This window comes from Engystomops pustulosus, chromosome 5, assembly GCF_040894005.1.
Source record: "Engystomops pustulosus chromosome 5, aEngPut4.maternal, whole genome shotgun sequence".
Taxonomy (NCBI): Eukaryota; Metazoa; Chordata; class Amphibia; order Anura; family Leptodactylidae; genus Engystomops; species Engystomops pustulosus.
In genome coordinates, this window is record NC_092415.1 from 127,860,682 (window position 1) to 127,880,401 (window position 19,720).

Here is a 19,720-nt window from a genome sequence, read left to right on the forward strand (position 1 = left end):
TGTCTCTAGTGTCTCTTAACCGGCTAAGTACTGGGCACTTTCCTGTTTTTTCATTTCCATTTATCCCTCCCCAATTTCAAAAATCTATAACTTTTTTTATTTTTACACGTAAAGAGCTGTGTGACGGCTTGTTTTCTGCGTAACAAATTGCACTTCATAGTGGTGGTATTGAATATTCCATGCTGTGTACTGGGAAGCAGGAAAAAAATTCCAAATGCAGTGAAAATGGTGAAAAAAAGCATTTGCGACGTTTTCTTGTGGGTTTGGATTTTATGGCTTTCACTGTCATGTCAAATGACATGTCTACTTTATTCTTTGGGTCAATACAATTACGGGATACCAAATTTGTATAGGTTTTATAATGTTTTCATACATTTATAAAAATTGACACTTCCTGTACAATTTTTTATTTTTATTTTGCCATCTTGTGGCACTAATAACTTTTTCATACTTTACTGTACGGAGCTGTGGCTGGTGTAATTTTTTGCAAATTTTGATGAAGTTTTAAATTATATCATTTTTAAGATTGTACAACCTTTTGATCACTTTTAATAGATTTTTTTATATTTTTCAAAATGGCAAAAAAAATGCCATATTCGACTTTGGGCACTATTTTCCATTACGGGGTTAAATGCATTGAAAAGGCGTTATTATATTTTGATAGATCCGGCATTTTAGGACGCGGGGTGATTTGAATTGTTAGGGGTTTTTTTATTATATTTTTTAAAAAAAACGTTTTTAATTTTTCTTTTTACTATTTTTCAGACTCCCTAGGGTACTTTAACCATAGGTTGTCTGATCGATCCTATCATATACTGCCGTACTACAGTATGGCAGTATATGGGTATTTTCCTCCTCATTCATTACAATGTGCTTATAGCACATTGTAATGGAAGGGTTAAAATGAGACAGCCTCGGGTCTTCGGAAAGTTACCATGGCGATGGATTGCCACTCCCTGATGACTTCATGGGGAGCGACGATCCTCGGGCCCATGCACCGCCATCTTTTTGAAGCCGCCGTCAAAGCACTTGCTAGCACTGGTCGCGGGTGTAACCGGTAAGTTTTTGCTGCAATAGGCATTTACTCTATGCTGTGACTTTGTTACCTTCTCCTATGAGGGCGACCTAAAAAATATTGTCTGCATTTTTGAATTTCATTTATACATCATTTATCTATTATTGGTTGCCTTGCATTTAAAATCTTTCAATTCTATCTATCTATCTATCTACATACACACTGAAACCTCGAGGTTTAAAGAAAAAAGGTTCACCCCCTCTTCACTTTGATATATTTGGGATCCTTTGCCAAGGAATCAACGCCTACTGCACCCGCTATCTCAGCTGTGCTGCTCAGGACTTTCCATTGTTTATCTATATATCTATCACCTGAAAAGATACAGAATCATACAGAATCATCTTAAATATCAGACTATGGGGGGTATTTATCAGAACTTCTATGCCACAAAAATGGTGAAGAAGCCCTGAAATAATAGCAAATGCTAGCGTATTGCTAGCACTTGAGATTATTTCCCCTATAGCCCTCTTTAGGAGTGGGCTGGCATGGGGTGTTCCTGTCCTTGCGCTGGCTCATTTGCTGCACCAAGCTACTTATCGCAAGTGAAAAGTAGCCGGTTGTGCTCATGTTAACACATTACACAGCCACCCGCCAGATACATCAAAAGGTCGGAGACGGAGGAACGACGGGGCTATCCACTAAATAGAATTCCTGAGAGTAGAAAATGAGGGAAGCAATAAAAGTCTTTTTTTTAGAAGTCTTTTTTAGAGCCATCAGTGAAGCATGTATAACGAAATGTAAATGCCACTGAAAATTACTTTTTTATTATATCTATATATTACCTAACAAATTTAAATACTGAATCATATTGATTATCAAACTATGGGGGGTATTTATCAGCAGGGTCGCAATCACAAGGTATATGGTAAATACAAGAATATCTTAAAATTAAGAGTGGTAGGCACCCCTCCCCTCCGAAATTACTCTAAACCCGACCAGGATGCTTTGGCAATTAATCTATCTTTCCCGAAAATCTGAGGCAAGACCCTTTACTGTACATATTCAGTATTATGTGCAACTGTCATAATCAGGATTGATCATCATATGTTGATCCCTTCTGTGACACCTTGATGTGTAATTTATAAATATGTTTAATGTTTTTGTCATACTATGCATGTATGTGTTTGTGACCACATGGTTATCATGCCATGTTAAAATTATTTTTGAATAAAATTTCATACATTAGTTCATAAATAATGGATGCTTGCTCCTTTCTCTTGAGTCTTTTTTGCATAAAAAAATTGATATATCTAGTGCAGCATAAGGCTGTAGCTTCTGCTACTGTATCTATGTAGCAGGCTTACTTCTAATAAAGTATCTATGCAAGATATGTTCTGGTCCAATATCTATGTAGTAATAATGACTACCACCACTCTCCGAGAGGCTCAAAAATTGCCATTACATTCTGCTGGATGCATGATGCAATAGAGATGAGACATATACACAATACAGGCAGTCCCCGGGTTACATACAAGATAGGGTCTGGAGGTTTGTTCTTAAGTTGAATTTGTATGTAAGTCGAAACTGTATATTTTATAATGGAAGTTCTAGACAATTTTTTTTCTTTTGCCCCAGTGACAATTAGAGTTTCAAAATTTTTGCTGTAATTGGACCAAGAATTATCAATAAAGCTTCATTACAGACACCTTACAGCTGATCATTGCAGTCTGGGACTATAGTAAAGCATCCAGAGAGCTTCACCAGAGGTCACATGGGGCAGAGGGGTCCGTCTGTAACTATGGGTTGTTTGTAAGTCGGGTGTCCCTAAGTAGGGGACTGCCTGTATACTACAAAGCAGTGATACAATATGTGTTTCTTTCTTTGGAGCAGAAATAGAAATGCTAAATCTGAAAAGGGCTGTGTCATTATGGTCCATTTACAAATTTTTGTGTACTCTATTTAACAAGGCTTTAGAAATATTGGGTAAACATGTTGAAAGCCCAAGTGAGATACTAGAAGCCTAGATAATAACAATCCATAGAGCAAGAAAAGATAAGAAAAAGAAAATTAGCCCTGTAATTCAACATAATAGAGATTTAAAGATTTATTTCATCCATCCCGGCTAGGATTTTATCTGTCATCTCATTATTAATTGGATAAGGTCTATTAAGGGTTATGCTTGGGGGATAGTTTAGGAATGTCAGGAGAATAGTCATCATCTTGATAGAAGCTGCAATTCTGTTAACCCCTTAACGCCAAAGCCACTTTTCACCTTCCTGACACGGCCCATTTTTTCAAATCTGTCTTGTGTCACAATAAGTGGTTATAACTTCGGAACGCTTTAACATATCCAAGTGATTTTGAAATTGTTTTCTCGTGACACTTTGTACTTCATGTTAGTTTAAAAATTTTGGTGGTATGTGTTGCGTTTATTTATTAAAAAAACAGATATTTGGTGAAAAAGTCTCGATTTTTGAAATTGAAAATTTCCTACTTTTTCCATACGTAGTCATAACAGCAAAAAAACTTGATAACTAACATTAACCGAATGTCTGCTTTATGTCTCCATGGTTTTGTGTGCATTCTGATGTTATGATGGCTTTGAACTTTAGGTACGATTTCTCAAATTTTCATAAAAAACACAAAATCACGCTTTCGCAGGACCTGCTTAGATTTCAAGTCACTTTAAGAGGCCTAAATAAAAGTAAAACCCCATAAATTACACCATTATAGATACTACACCCCTTAATGTAAAACAATGTAAAACAACTTTCATGGAAGTTGTTAACCCTTTAACTATTTTACAGGGGATAAAACAAGATCAGATGCAATTTTGAAATTTACATTTTTTTCAAAAAATTTTAATTCTCAGGGGATAAAATACCAAAACTGTCCACAAAGTTTGATACCCAATCCCTCCCGCGTATAACAATCTCCCATATGTGGTGGTAACTTACTGTATGTGCACACGCCAGGACATTGAAGGGAAGCTGCGCCATTCAGAGCAGATTATGCCTTGTCCCTTTTTATTGGCTATACAATCTTTTTTGGGGGGGAAATTTGGACAAATAAGGGCTTATATTTTGTGACATTAGACACACTTTACAAACACTTCATTTAAGTGGGTCATTAGCTCATCAATGAGATTTTACTAACTTTTAAATGTATGTGGGAAAAAAAATTGTAAATTTTGGTTTCCTTTCTTCTTGTATTTTTTGGGGTCATTCACCGTACCATAAAAATAACATATTATCTTTATTCTATGGATCACTACAGTTATGGTGATACCTCAATTATATAGTTTTTTTAATATATTTTTACAATTTTACTGAATTAAAACTAATACAGAGAAAATCTCATTTATTTTTGTATCACCATCTTTACGGAGATATAACGCTAATATTTTTTCGGTTGACAGAGCTGGTTTAGGACTTATTTTTTCCTTGTTGAGTTGTTCTTTTCAGTGATACAATTTTGGCGTACATAACTTTTTTTGATCACTTTTTAGAACAGTTTTGTGAAGCGATTTAATGAAAAATGTACATTTTTTGGCAAGTTTTTCGGGTTTCGTTTTTACGGCGCTCACCAAGCGGGTCCAGTAATGTTACTGAGTTATTGTACAAATTGTTACGGACGCGGCGATACCAAATTTGGGTTTTTTTCTGGTGATTTTGTGTTTTTTTACTTTATTAGATATGTATAGGGAATGTTTGTGTTTAGGGGACTTTAACTTTATTTAATTAATTATTTTTATTAATAAATGTTTATGTTAAGTGTTTTTAACATTTTTTTTTTACTTTAACACCTTCACATGTATTACACTGTATTATGTGACACACTGAGCATGCTGCACCAGGAGGCAGGACCCGGCTCCCGGAAGAAGCTGCAGATGACAGCGGGGGAGGGGGGGTCCAATTTAGCACACCAGACCCTTGCAGTATTATTACGTCAAATGTCGGGAAAGGCTTTTGACAGAGTACACTGGGAACTTAAGAAACTTTCACTAGATAGAAATGGATTTTAAGGTTTCCTTTCACATGCAGTTTTGTCTTTAAAGCCTTAACGACCAGACCCTTTTTTGATTTGGTATTTTTTACTCCCCACATTCTATAACTTAATTTTTCTATGTAAAGAGCATAACAAATTGCACATTACAATGACGATATTTCCTTTTCCATGCCAAAATCTTTTCTCCGTCTATTAGGGTTCTAACTTTTTCATACTTTGGTCTACGGAGCTGTGTGACATGTCATTTTTAGCGAGATGATGGGGCAGATTTACTTACCTGTCCCTGCACGATCCCCGAGGTGCGTTCCCCAACTCCAATGCGCAGCTGCCGCGATTCACTACTAGCGTGCGCCCGATATCCTGCATCTGTCGCTTCCCTGATCAGGTCTGCCGGAGTTCACCTTCTTCTTCCCTGTGCATGTAAGAGCTTGATCACAGTTGTAAATAAGCCCCAACATGTTGTTTTCATTGCTACCATTTTTGCAGACTGTACAGTCTTTAGATCACCTTTTATAAAAAATTTTAGATGTAGGTATTACGGACATTTGGGCACTATTATCTGTTACCGGGTTAAATGCTGGTAATAACTGTTATTACCATATATTTTGATAGATCGGACATTTTGGGATGCGGCGATACCTAACATATTTACGATTTTTACTGTTTATTTTTACATCAGTTCTAGAGAAAGGGGAAGTTGATTTGAAATTTTTAGTTTTTTTCTTACTTTTTAAAGTTTATTTATTTTATTACAAGTGCCCTTAATAATAATGGGATAGTGTCCACAACTGGATTGAAGATTGTGGCAAAATGTGGGTAGCTTATCCACTCTTGAGACTGTACTTTCAAGCTAGGACCTTTCGCATTTCTACATCAATTGTATAATTGATGCTTTATCAGTGGTCTATAGATTTGTCTATAGATCCTTTTGCAGGCTGATTAAAGACAGCTCCCGATCCCTACCCATAAGGGCCACAGTGTGTGCGCCAAACTACCAAGGTTATAAAGATCAGGCTTCTTTCCCACTTCCTGGAGGAGTGCTGGGCCTCTTATACACTAATACCCTCAATAGAACCCAATTGTCTTTAGAATAAAGTGAAATAAATAAGGTAAATCTATATGTTAGACCACACCTGTTAAACTTGACACAAATTACAGAAAACTCCAGCAAACATTGCACTACAATTCCTTCATAAAATTATTACATATAGGGATGCCAAAAAGTAACATTATATACTAAAATTAAAATTATGGACAATAAAGGTAAATTTAAAAAAATGACAGTCAAGATCTCTGGTTATAAACCATGTTCTACCTGGGGTTTTGAAGCAAACTTGTTTATACTGCCAGTGGCATCAGCTGCTTCAGATTCCTCAGCCTTCTCCATCACCAGTTTAGCAAGATAGCCAGTACATACTCCCTTCCTTAGTAATTTTCGTCCTGAGCATGGTTCAAGGGTTACAACATTAAAAATAAAGCATAGCTTTCCTGGTTTGAATAAGCTGGAGCTGAAAAATATAACAAATAATATGATTACACATATGACACATATGAATGTTTTTAACGTCAATAAATCTTTAATTAATTAATAAATAGGAAGGAAGGACTAAAAGAAACTTTGTAATAAATCTTATCAGATAAAAGTGCTTTTTTTTCTCAGAGTGAGTGACAGGGCCAGTTTAAAGAGTAAGCCTCATTTTAAAAAACTATTGATATGTTGTAGGGCAAGTAATTTTAAACCCCTTTGCAATTGGATTAGTTACCCGAATCTTGCTCCTTCCTCTTCTATTCTGCTGACTTCCCCCTGCGATCAGTGACTTTTCAGATGGTCATTGCTAGCCACTTCCCATCCATGCTAGGCTGAATATAGAGAGAGAATGTACATGTGAGACACCCCTCTCTCACAGCACTCAGCTGATTCTCCTCACGGCTGCCATGTGCTCTAACCAATGTAATAACAAAACAACTACACTCTCATCTGTCCCTAGATTTAGAAAGTGAGTGGCCAGTGGTAGGTCGCGCTGCTCTTTTTTGTGTATCAATAGAACATTAGATACGTAACAGTAAATGTTCACTATTTTAGAGACATTTATTATACATAAAGACAGTATAGTTTAAGAAATCATCGGTATAAAATTGGACAACGCGTTTCGGGGTGGAATGACCCCTTCCTCAGGTCCACAAGGTTCTGTAAGTTATAATAATGTATCGTCAGGTTGTGGATATCCACAAGAATGTATACAGTAGTACAATTTATAATTTCATAAAAAATGACATTGTCTATAGTAGATAAAATATTAACATTTTTGACACATAAAACAGAGTAAGATTTGTTCAAAGTTTACAAAGTTTAAAAATATGGTAATAGGTTAAAACATTAGTTGTTGTGAGACCAGTGTTTAAAGGTATAAAGAGAGTTTAGATTCATTAATAAAATTCATCAGAAGTGAGTGTACTGACCTTTCTGTGTGTCAGAAATCAAATATGGAACTCTTTTTATGAGAGATATTTTTGTTTAGTAGTCACTACAAAGAGAAGTAGAATGTAATATTAGACAAGGGGATAGGTAACCAGTGGCTATGGAGCAGGGGAAATTGTGCATTATCTGACCTTTCTTGCGCCAAGCTGAGATGCGGGCCAGTTGTCAGGTAACGGATTGGTATATAAACCTGTGGTGCTGTGAGGATAATGGTGGAGTCGGCATTAGAATGCGTCTTTAGTTACCTCGAGTGATGGGCAGGATGGAGAGCTCACATGGATGGTTTGTCAGGTCCGGTCAGCAGCAGCGAGCCAAGTGATCACCTGCTGCTGTTTGCCGGGGGTTTAAATAGGGCCGGGGCGGAGTGAGCGCCTGCGCTCTAGTGGATGAGTAAAAGGTGTGCTGTGCGCATGCGCAGCCACCGTTATCGGAAGTATCGGAGATGTTAGTGGAGTGAAGGCTGTAGGGATCTGGTATGTGTATACGCTGTAATTGGAGGTGGATAGCGTTAGGTCTTTGTGGTGGTTGGTGATCTAGAGATGGGTTTTAATAGGAGAATTGGTTCCTTAGTTCGTTCTTGGTATTATTGATCTGGGAATTTGATTCTTTGATAGGGAGAAGAGCATTATAATAGATAGTAAATAGGCACCGTATAATGATGGATCAGAATTTTGGAAAAGGTTGGGGGCTTATAAGGGCTTATTGGAGTAGGGGTATGTGAGGTTGGATTAATTAGATTTTTTCAATGCATTCATTGAGGCCGTAAGGGTTCATAGTGTTTAGCTTATAGATCCAGTAATTTTCTCTCTTGATAAGTTGCTGTAATCTGTTGGGATGGTGTTTGGGGATCTGCTCTATTATAGTGGCTTTGACTAGGGAGAGATCCTTATTGTGATGTGTTTTGAAGTGTCTGGATATGCTGTGTAGTTGGTAGCCTGCTTTTGTTTTGCTCCGGTGTGCATTGATTCTTTCTCTGAAACTTTTGATAGTGCGACCCACATACTGTAATGAGCAGGGACACTCCAGAAGGTAGACTACATAGTCCGAAGAGCAATTCACAAAGATTTGGATTTTGAAGGATTCCATTGTGGTGTTCGATGTGAAGGTTTGGGTCCGATGTTGGAGAACATCGCATGTCAGACATCTAGGGTTGTTGCATTTGTAGCATCCTGTCAGTGATGGGAACATGGTTGTTTTTTGGGGGTGTGGGGTTCCTCCTTTCTTTATGGGACGAAGCTTTGTTGGTGCTAGTAATGTTTTGAGAGTAGGAGCTCTCTTGTAAGTAAGTTTGGGATTTTTTGGGATCATCTTTGCCAGATAAGGATCTTTCTGTAGGATGGACCAATGTTTCTTTAGAACCGATTTTATGATGGTATGATCAGATGAGTAGGTGGTAACGAAATTAAGATTCCAATGGTTCTCCGGTAGGGGGATTTTTTCAGATGGTGCGAGACATTCTTCCTGTGTGAGAGTGTTTGCCCTTTGGAAGGCATCCTTAATCATAGGGGGGGGATAGCCCTTCTGTAGGAATCGTTCCTTTAGTATTCCAGACTGTTTTTCGAAGGTTTCCTTCTTTGTGCAATTTTTTCTAACCCGTTTGAACTGGCTGTATGGTACATTGTTTAGCCATTTCCTGTAGTGAGAACTTGAGAAATCCAGGAAACTGTTTACATCGACCGACTTAAAGTAGGTTTCCGTCAACAGTTTGGTTCCAGTGTGATCGGATGAAATTAGAAGGTCCAGATATTCAATATGGGTGGAAGAGATGTTTAAAGTGAGAGTAATGCCCCATGAGTTTGCATTGATGGTTTCAAGGAACTCATGGGCTTCTTCCTCTGTGCCAGCCCAGATCAGGAATAGGTCATCAATGTACCGTTTAAACCATAGTATTCGTTCGTTGTATTTTGGGTTGTCTGTGATGAAATTCTTCTCGAACGCTCCCATAAGTCATCTGTCCCTAGACGCCCTAGCTTTCCCTACACTTGTATATTAACAAATAAATCACACAGACAGAACCTGCAGCTCTCCATCACAGTATCCCCTCCCCCATTCACCTCATGCTTGCAGAATGAAATGGCAGGCAGCAGAGAGAGAGAGAGAGCAGCGATATGTGCACTCACCAAGTCTTCAAGCTGTCCTATGTGGAGGGGAGGGTTGGGATGTTTTATTATTACCCTCTTCTCCAGTTACACCACAAACAAAGGAAACAAAAAGCAAAATGTAGAAAGCATAAAATGGCACTTTATTAAATCAATTAAAACAAATCCATTTAAAAAGAGAACTTACACAGAAAAAGTCCATCAATGGTCAAATAACTAAATATACATGATAAATATATCATAACCACCCTTTATAGGTATGGAAGGTATAGAACTCAGAACAAGTAAATGTATTTGCTTACAAGCAAATATTGCACATTACCTAGAGGAATAACAGAGGACAAGGGACACATAAACAGGTATATATAGACCAAGGGTGGACACGTGTTTCACCTTGCTTCAGTGGTATTTGTGTATATACCTGTGTATGTGTCCCCGGTCCTCTGTAATTCCTCTGGCTAATGTGCAGTACTTGCTTGTAAGCAAATACATTTACTTCTTCTGAGGTCTATACCTTCCATACCTCTATACAGGCTTATTATGATATATTTATCATGTATACTTAGTAATTTGACCATTGGTGGACTTTTTCTGGGTAATGTGCAGTACTTGTTTGTAAGCTAATACCTTGACTTGTTCTGAGGACTATACCTTCTATTCTCTGCTTACTCTGATCTATTTATCAAGTATATTTATTTATTTGACCATTGGTCAAATAGATTTGTTTTAATTGATCCAATAAAGTGTCATTTTATACTTTCCACATTTTAGTGTTTTGTTTCCTTTTTTGTGGTGCTGTTTGATTTTTAAGAACAATCTATTTAAACTGGTGGGGGTACATTGCGTCCATGCCCCCTATTACTTGTATCAGTGTTCCTACAAGTTATAATGTGGAAAGTTTTCTTGCCATTGAATAAACGTTCACATTATCACTTATTATATTATGTTATATAGAATTGTTTCCCATAAATCTCTTCCTCACCCAATCCCTTCATTGGTTGAACTTGATGGACATGTGTCTTTTTTTAACCATATAAACTATGATACTGTGTAATCAACATTTATTGAACAATAAAACAAAGACAGGGACATTCACCCAACGTTTTGGTCACGCAGGATCTGATGAAAAGAGCCATACAGCGCACAGATCAAGATATGTTTCAGTAAATATTCATGGTGGTCAAAGCAGTTGTCTGAATGACTGACAGCTACTAGTCGTCAGAGACTAGTATATCGTGAGAGGCTCTTATGTGTGTTTGGTAGACACCCTGTTTGGGTAGATTGTCAGTATCAAAGACAAAAGAGAGAGAAAGAAAATGAAGGGGAAGGGAAAGGATAGGGAGGGGAAAGGGAATCCCGTTCCCCGCATGTAGGAAAGAGAGAGTTATATTGGAATATTCTGGTGGAATATTCTAGTACATTCTGCTCAGACAGGGATGTTCCTGGAATCCACATTGCAGGCATTTGCAAGGAATCTTTCAGAGACTTTCATTGATGTGATAATGGAGTAAAAAAACCATAAACACAGCTGCAGACAATGGTAGGGGGATGTGAACAGGTGTTGTAGTGATAAGGTAACAACTTGTGTGATGTAAGACCATTGTATATATAAATTGTGCTGCGTCCTTAGTCTCTGTGTAACAGTTTCCAACCTGCTGTCACCATGTGAACATCATAGTAATAAACTGCACCCTGAGCAAACCTGCTTGGATCCTTATTGTCGAACCTTGAGAATCTCCAATTGTGGACATAATCCCTAGTGGGTGAGTGAGTCGACTCTAACACAAGCCAGGAACAACTTATTCATTTAATATATAAACCATCTCAATGCGGACATCTTAGGGGCTCATCCGCTTGATTGATCCTAGAGGAAATACCAGCGTGATTGCAAAAGAATCAAGGGATCAATTAAATATTGTGGTTCATCTATAAAGAGGATTCCACAGCTACAAAGTTTCCAAAAAGGAATCATTGGCATGGTAAAGATCTCAAGCAGGAAATAAGATCTCCTGGAGGTGTCATATTGCTGTTCGTTTGAAGGGTCCACACAGAATATGGTAAATATGAATGTCTTTAAAAAAATTTCTAAGACAGTTAACGAGGGGTCAAAAACTAGGGAAATTGCTGAGGAGTTTGTAGTTGAGGGGTGGTGTCCTAATGTTTTTGCTGATTTGGTTCATGAGTTGGTTGCTAGCTATGGGGGTCCTTTTTCCTGGAAAGATGTGGATGATTAGCACTTTGGAATGGTTTAAAATGAGTGAGACTATAAGTGAGACTCCCTCAGTGAAGCAGAAGAGATGAAAGTTGGGAAGAGTAATTCAATTGTTGTTTCAGGTTGGAAAAGTGTTGAATAGGGAAGTTGAGAAGTTGTCTCAAGATATTACTGCATTGAGAAAAAGTTGTAGGGAATGCAGAAAGTTGTATTGAAGAGATACGATTATTGGTGCAGACTTGCAGATGTCAGATTTAGGATTTTTGCATAAAAATTACAAAAATGATGAGCTGGACAAAAGTGTTATAGATAAGAGACTAGAAAGAGATTTTTCAAATGAGACATATCCTACTGCAGTGATGGCGAACCTTTTAGCAGCCAAGTGCCCAAAAAGCAACCCAAAACCCCCCTTATTTATTGCGAGGTGCCAATCAAAAATTAAAGCATTAACTTACTGCTCCCTGTTCATCAACAACAGCAACACAGTAGAAAGGTGGAAAATTTGCATCATTTTAGCTTCTTTTCAGTGTCCCACAGAGAATCGTGGGGCCAGCAGAAGGTCCTCCAAAGATAATTCGGCCTGTCTACACATTCTCCCTCTTCCTACAGTCCCAAGTAGCGAGGTAAGTATCAAAATATGACTGAAAGCAGCATCTTTTAAGTTGCTTGGAACTGCAGGAAGATTCTTTGAGTCCTGTCTGATGTGCTGAGGCGATGGCCTGGGTGCCCACAGAAAGGGCTCTGAGTGCTATCTCTGGCACCCGTGCCATAGGTTCCCACATCTTGTATTCCACCACCATACAAGGCATTTTTATGTACAGCAGTGATTTTCAACCTGTGTGCCGTGACGCATGGTTGAGTGTGCCGCAGGGAAAGTTCCCCAAACTATGGTGCCCCTGTGTAGCACTGCCGCTGGGCCCCCATGTTTCGGCCCCCATACTTACTTACAAGTCCCGCGTCGGCGATCCTCCCACCTTCTGTAGCTCCTGCACCGCGCGGCCCATGCACCTGCACCGCGCGGCAGCTAGGGCCTTTTTATTAGTAAAAGGAGGCAGCTAGGGCCTTTTTATTAGTAAAGGGAGGCAGCTAGGGCCTTTTTATTAGTAAAGGGAGGCTGCTAGGGGCTTTTTATTAGTAAAGGGAGGCCGCTAGGGGCTTTTTATTAGTAAAGGAAGGCAGCTAGGGGCTTTTTATCAGGAAAGGGAGGCCGCTAGGGTTTTTTTATTAGTAAAGGGAGGCAGCTAGGGACTTTTTATTAGTAAAGGGAGGCAGCTTGGGACTTTTTATTAGTAAAGGGAGGCAGCTAGGGGCTTTTTATCAGGAAAGGGAGGCCGCTAGGGGCATTTTATGAGTAAAGGGAGGCCGCTGGGACATGTTATTAGTGAAGGGAGGCCGCTGGGACATGTTATTAGTGAAGGGAGGCCGCTGCTGGGACATGTCATTAGTGTGGGGAGGCCAATGCTGGACATGTTATTAGTGAGGGGACTGGGAGGCCATTGCTGGGCTTGTTATTAGTGAAGGGAGGCTGCTGCTGGGCATGTTTTCAGTGAGGGGTCTCCCCTCACTAATAACATATATTTAAATATATAATTATCTGATGCCTTTTCTTTCTTTATTTTTTTCAGATCTGGGTATGCTGATTCATACTTCGCCTGATTCGGTGGACTACATCAATGACCTGGATTATTATTATTATTTTTTTAATAAAATGGTTAGCAAGGGTTGTTAGGGAGTTTTCATTTTAATAAAATATATTTCTTTTAAAAACATTGTGTGTTTTTTTTTTCTACTCAAAACTTGCCTTAGTTATGGTGCTGTCTAATAGATGGCGCCCATTACTAGGAGCGGGGGCCTAGTGTTAGCAGGTAAAAAAGGCTTAACAGTAACCCCCTAATCATTACCCTGGTACTCACCGCCACCGGGGGTGCCAGGAAGAGCTGGGTACAATCCAGAACCTAACCGTCTATAGATGGTCAGGTGCTGTGGCGGCAGCAGGCTAGTATTATTGGGCTGTGATGGCCCTATATCAATGGGCACTCACACCCCAGAAATGTCAGGGTGCTGCTGCTGTATTGTATGTGGCGGGTTATGATAATGAGGGGGAACCCCACGTCATTTAAAAAAAAATTATTTTACAAAAAGGGTATGGAGACCCTCATTTTCTATAACCAGCCAGATACAATACAGCTGCAACACCCTGATATTACTGGAATTTGAGCACCCACTGTTTTTGGGCAGAGCCTAATACCAGCCTGCAACCGCCCTAGTACCTGATCATCTTTTTTTACCAGCTAACACAAGGCCCCAGTCCAGCACCATTACTGAGGCAAGTTTTGAGTTAAAAAAACAACAACATTTTTTAGGAAATATTTTTTATTAAAATAAAACCTCCTCGAAACAACCATTTTATTAAAACAAACTATCCACATAACAAAAGTACTCCATTTAATAAGGCGAAGTATACAGCATTCACAGATCTGAAAAACATTTTATAAAAAAGGTTAATAAAAAGAAGTATACGGGCAGTCCCCGGGTTACATACAAGATAGGTTCCTTGGGTTTGTACTTTTGTGCTACGTCACTAATGTCAATTCAAGCAGGAAATTCAGACCGTAGTAATACAAGTTATTATCACACACATACAGCTCTCGCGAAGTTCACTCTTGGGGGGTTTAAATCAGCTTCTTGTCGCCACGAGAGCTGCTTTTTAAGCCCTCAGGAATGAAATATGCCTAGCAGAGTTCCTTTAAGTGTGACAGATAATGTAATACTCTTCTATTTTAGTGTGTGGCTGCGCACACTATCTCAGCAGTGATGGAGAAGTATTTGAGAATGGAAAAGGCAAATGCCGAACAGGACCCTGGACACAATTCTAACCCAAATGAAGGTCCTAGTCAGCTTGTAAAGCTATTGTAAATGAGATGCTTGGCCCTGAAGCAGCTAAAGAGATAGCTAAAGTGCCTCTCTCAGATTAATGACATGTCTGCGGACATTGAAACAGTTGTTTTGGAAAAGGTGCGATTCAGTAAGAAATTTGCCTTGCAACTTGATGAGTCGACGGATATCAGTGGACATTGTCAGTTGTTGGCCAATGTGCGTTTTGTGGATGGTGAAGCCATTAGAGAAAACTTCCTATTTTGCATGGTACTGCCAGAAAAATTAACAGGAGAGGCAATATTCCAAGTCACATCGGAATATCTTGATAAAGTGTACTTACATGGGAAAACTGCATAGGTGTCTGCACTGATGGAGCCGCAGCCATGGTCCGGCGCATCAAAGGCTTTGTAAGTAGGGTTAAAAAAAGAAACCCAGATGTTCTTGCTACCCACTGTTTCTTGCACCGTGAGGCCCTCGTTGCAAAGACCTTACCAGCAGATCTAGCTCCTGTGTTGGATGATGTTGTGCGCATAGTGAACTTTGTGAAGATGCGACCTTTGAGATGTCGCTTATTTGCGTCTTTGTGTACAGAAATGGGAGCAGAACATAAAATCTTATTGCTCCACACGGAGGTCACGCGGCAAATAGCTGGCCTGTGTGTATGAGTTGCGAGAGGAACTTAAAATATTTATTACAAACAAAAGGTCCGATTATTCAGAGATGCTTGCAAGTGATGAGTGGTGTGCAAAGCGGGCATACCTGGCTGATATACACTCACCGGCCACTTTATTAGGTACACCATGCTAGTAACAGGTTGGACCCCCTTTTGCCTTCAGAACTGCCTCAATTCTTCGTGGCATAGATTTAACAAGGTGCTGGAAGCATTCCTCAGAGATTTTGGTCCATATTGACATGATGGCATTACACAGTTGCCGCAGATTTGTCGGCTGCACATCCATGATGCGAATCTCCCGTTCCACCACATCCCAAAGATGCTCTATTGGATTGAGATCTGGTGACTGTGGAGGCCATTTGAGTACAGTGAACTCATTGTCATGTTCAAGAAACCAGTCTGAGATGATTCCAGCTTTATGACATGGAGCATTATCCTGCTGAAAGTAGCCATCAGATGTTGGGTACATTGTGGTCATAAAGGGATGGACATGGTCAGCAACAATACTCAGGTAGGCAGTGGTGTTGCAACGATGCTCAATTGGTACCAAGGGGCCCAAAGAGTGCCAAGAAAATATTCCCCACACCATGACACCACCACCACCAGCCTGAACCATTGATACAAGGCAGGATGGATCCATGCTTTCATGTTGTTGATGCCAAATTCTGACCCTACCATTCGAATGTCGCAGCAGAAATCGAGACTCATGAGACCAGGCAACGTTTTTCCAATCTTCTACTGTCCAATTTCGATGAGCTTGTGCAAATTGTAGCCTCAGTTTCCTGTTCTTAGCTGAAAGGAGTGGCACCCGGTGTGGTCGTCTGCTTCTGTAGCCCATCTGCCTCAAAGTTCGACGTACTGTGCGTTCAGAGATGCTCTTCTGCCTACCTTGGTTGTAACGGGTGGCGATTTGAGTCACTGTTGCCTTTCTATCAGCTCGAACCAGTCTGCCCATTCTCCTCTGACCTCTGGCATCAACAAGGCATTTCCGCCCACAGAACTGCCGCTCACTGGATGTTTTTTCTTTTTCGGACCATTCTCTGTAAACCCTAGAGATGGTTGTGCGTGAAAATCCCAGTAGATCAGCAGTTTCTGAAATACTCACACCAGCCCTTCTGGCACCAACAACCATGCCACGTTCAAAGGCACTCAAATCACCTTTCTTCCCCATACTGATGCTCGGTTTGAACTGCAGGAGATTGTCTTGACCATGTCTACATGCCTAAATGCACTGAGTTGCCGCCATGTGATTGGCTGATTAGAAATTAAGTGTTAACGGGCAGTTGGACAGGTGTACCTAATAAAGTGGCCGGTGAGTGTATTTCAATATCTGAATGAACTAAACACACGGATGCAAGGTCGAAATGAAAACCTTCTTACAAGCACTGATAAAATGAACGGTGCAGCTCTAGCAACAACATGTGCAGGGTGGCAACCTTCCGAGAAACTGCATGATGACAATACTGCTGCAATGTGCGAAGCGATTGGCAGACATTTGAAAACTCTTGAGGAGAAGTTATTGTTCTAATTCTCTTCAGCCTTCACAGAATGCCTTGACTGGGTTAGGGACCCATACAGCTCATTATCCGTTGCTGGAAGGGACATGACTTTAAAGGAGCAAGAAGAACTCATTGAACTGAAGCAAGATCGCGGTTTAAAGCTAAAGTTTGCTGATCTTCCTTTGGACAGTTTTTGGTTATCTGTTGCCAAGGAGTTCCCCATTCTGGCCAACAAAGCTATTTTGACATTGCTCCCATTTTCAACCACATATCTATGAAAGCTGGGCTTCTCAAGCTTGACTGCGATAAAAACTAAAAACAGGGAGAAACTGAGAACTTTTGAGAAAGAGCTTCATGTGTGTCTTTCCACCATTCCTGCCAGGATATCCCTTTTGTGTTCATCGAAACAGGCCCAGGCCCAGGAGTAAAATAAATTTAGGATCTATATTATTAACTATAAGTATAATATGACTGTTTTAGTGTCATTTTGTGCTATTTTGGTTGGTGGTGTGCCTCAGGATTTTCTAAGTATAAAAAGTGTGCCGCAGCTCAAAAAAGGTTGAAAATCACTGATCTACAGTAACTACTCTATGTCCCCTACGTCATCACGTGCTACACAATCTCAGTGCACCCACTACTTAAATACCTGTGAAAGCCATTTTAACATTGAAGAACAGGCACAGTCCGAAAAAGTGTGTTGCAAAGCGGTTTAAAGCCCTTAGTAAATGTGCCCCAATAAGTATGGGCATAGTACTGGGGTCTATCAGAGCACTTGCATGCAACCAGTTATTACCTGGTGCATGGGTTCCACCATCATTAATATCGTCTTGTTTTGCGCTGTATTGTAGTCTGATCTGAGTTCTATGTCACTTATTTTACAAAAACAGTACTATGCAGTAGTGGTTTATGGGAGGCACTTACTCTGTACTAGGTTTTTAGGTGCATCTAGGGCAGGGGTGGTGAGCCTATGGCACAGGTGCCAGAGGCGGCACTCTGAGCCCTTTCTGTGGGCACCCAGGCCATCACCCCATAATGAAGTTCACCTGACAGAACTCAAAGAATATGCCTGCAGAATCTTCCTACAATGATAGATGAATTTGCCCTCCTCCTTTCAACTAGGTTGGTGTCCCTGGGAGGCTGAAGGATTGAAAGTTGTCAATGAACAAATAGAAATAAATTACTGCTTAAACTGCTGCGCTGGCACTTTGCAATAAATGGTGGTTTTTGGTTGAAGTTTGGGCACTGAGGCTCTAAAAGGTTTGACATCACTGATCTAGAGTCTTGGTGAATTGGTTTAGTGTAGCGACATGACAATGCGGCCCTTGGGCCGAAAAAGGTTGTGCACCCCTGTTCTACACAGACCCAGCCGTGACCATTCAGCACTGGGATCCTGAGAAGCACATGTTTTTATCGTGATTGGCTGATGCACTGCCTCTGGTCTCTTTATAGATCTCTATTTGAGCGCTGTATATGAGAGCTGGAGAAGACAGAAAGGCAGCCACTTAAAGCCAATGCTGTAAATGTATTATGGTACAGGCTTTAGAGACCCATTTAGCCAGGTAAAGATTAAAATATATCCATTTTTTTTAAATCTGGGTGCCCTACCCTAATTTTTGATTCTGAATTTATTGCATTATTCTGTTGTTCGGCGTCATACCCAACTGAAAGTATGCATACTGAACTTTAATGTTTTAATGCTCAGCATGGGAAATGCACCAGAAAACATTAATTAGCACTTAAACTCCATGCTGATATTGCTTTTATAGAAAAAAAAAACCTAATTTGACTGAGGAGAGCCATTTCACATGGAGAAATGGCCTCCTTCCTTCTAACATCAACTTTTAGAATTATTCTGAATTAGCCTGCGTGCTCTGGTGGGCATTTCCAGAGCACCTCAGTGCTACAGTTTCACAGGCTGTTACAACAAAGTCTCCCCTTTCCCTGCTATTGCTAGATTAAACAGGCAGAAGGATTAGGGAGAGACCAGGGTTTTGGGTGAGACAGGTTCAGCTCAATGTGACAGTCTATGAAGCTGTTGCACTGAGGGCCTCTGGTAAAGACCCCAGAGCCTGGTTCTTATTCACTGCATCATGAATTTAGACACGGCTGAAGAAGAGTGAAGAAATCAGGCGATACCTTTTTGAGGCTAACTGAGTATATTTGATGGTGAGCTTTCGAGAATACTAGTTCTCTTCATCAGACATGATGTTATGCATGAAACAGAAAATTCACAGAATTTTATACACACTAAACAGTGATCATCAAAGGATATTAAAAAAAAAAAAACCTCTAAAACAACAGATTGATAAAAACAGGGACATCTTATTTACAACAGGATGGCAATAAAAACATTAAAAACCTATGAGGCGAGACACATGAGCCCTGGCTCTTATCTGCTTGTGGCCTCCAGGTCAGAGGTAGGAGGTCATGAAGCTGGCATGAATGTTAAGACCACTTTGCAAGGTGTTGAATCTCCTCATTAATTTATACTCCCATTCTTTCCTTTCCCTCTGTGTCTTAAAATGTCCCATTAAAACAGTAATCTGCAAATCTTCCATAGTGTGGTCCTCTCTGGAGAAATGTGCAGCCACTGGCAGATCTTTCCCATTAGACACGGCTGTCAGATGAGTACCAGTATATCTTGAGCCAGAAGGTAGATGGTCTTTAATAATTTCTTGTGTCCCAGATATCATGTATTTGATAAGCTACAATTTGTATATTATGTATGTTATATATCTGAAGGGGGAAATTGATATATTGAAACACAGGTATATTAAAGAATAAATATTATTTTATATAGCACTTTAAAATGATAGAAAAAGTCCTTCAAAAATGAGTATGTAAAAGTTATTGGTGTC

The 19,720-nt window shown here is 39.8% G+C and overlaps 1 protein-coding gene across 9 annotated transcripts in view; it reads right to left on the minus strand.

Annotated features, from left to right (window-relative positions):
- The window catches only part of MTRR (5-methyltetrahydrofolate-homocysteine methyltransferase reductase), a 517,819-nt gene that overhangs the window by 175,890 nt on the left and 322,209 nt on the right, over nt 1-19,720 (minus strand). For all 9 annotated transcript variants that reach the window (XM_072152995.1, XM_072152997.1, XM_072152996.1 and 6 more), the window contains one exon: nt 6,339-6,531. In XM_072152995.1, the coding sequence (XP_072009096.1) occupies nt 6,339-6,531 (193 nt within the window). The remainder of the gene's footprint in view (nt 1-6,338; nt 6,532-19,720) is intronic.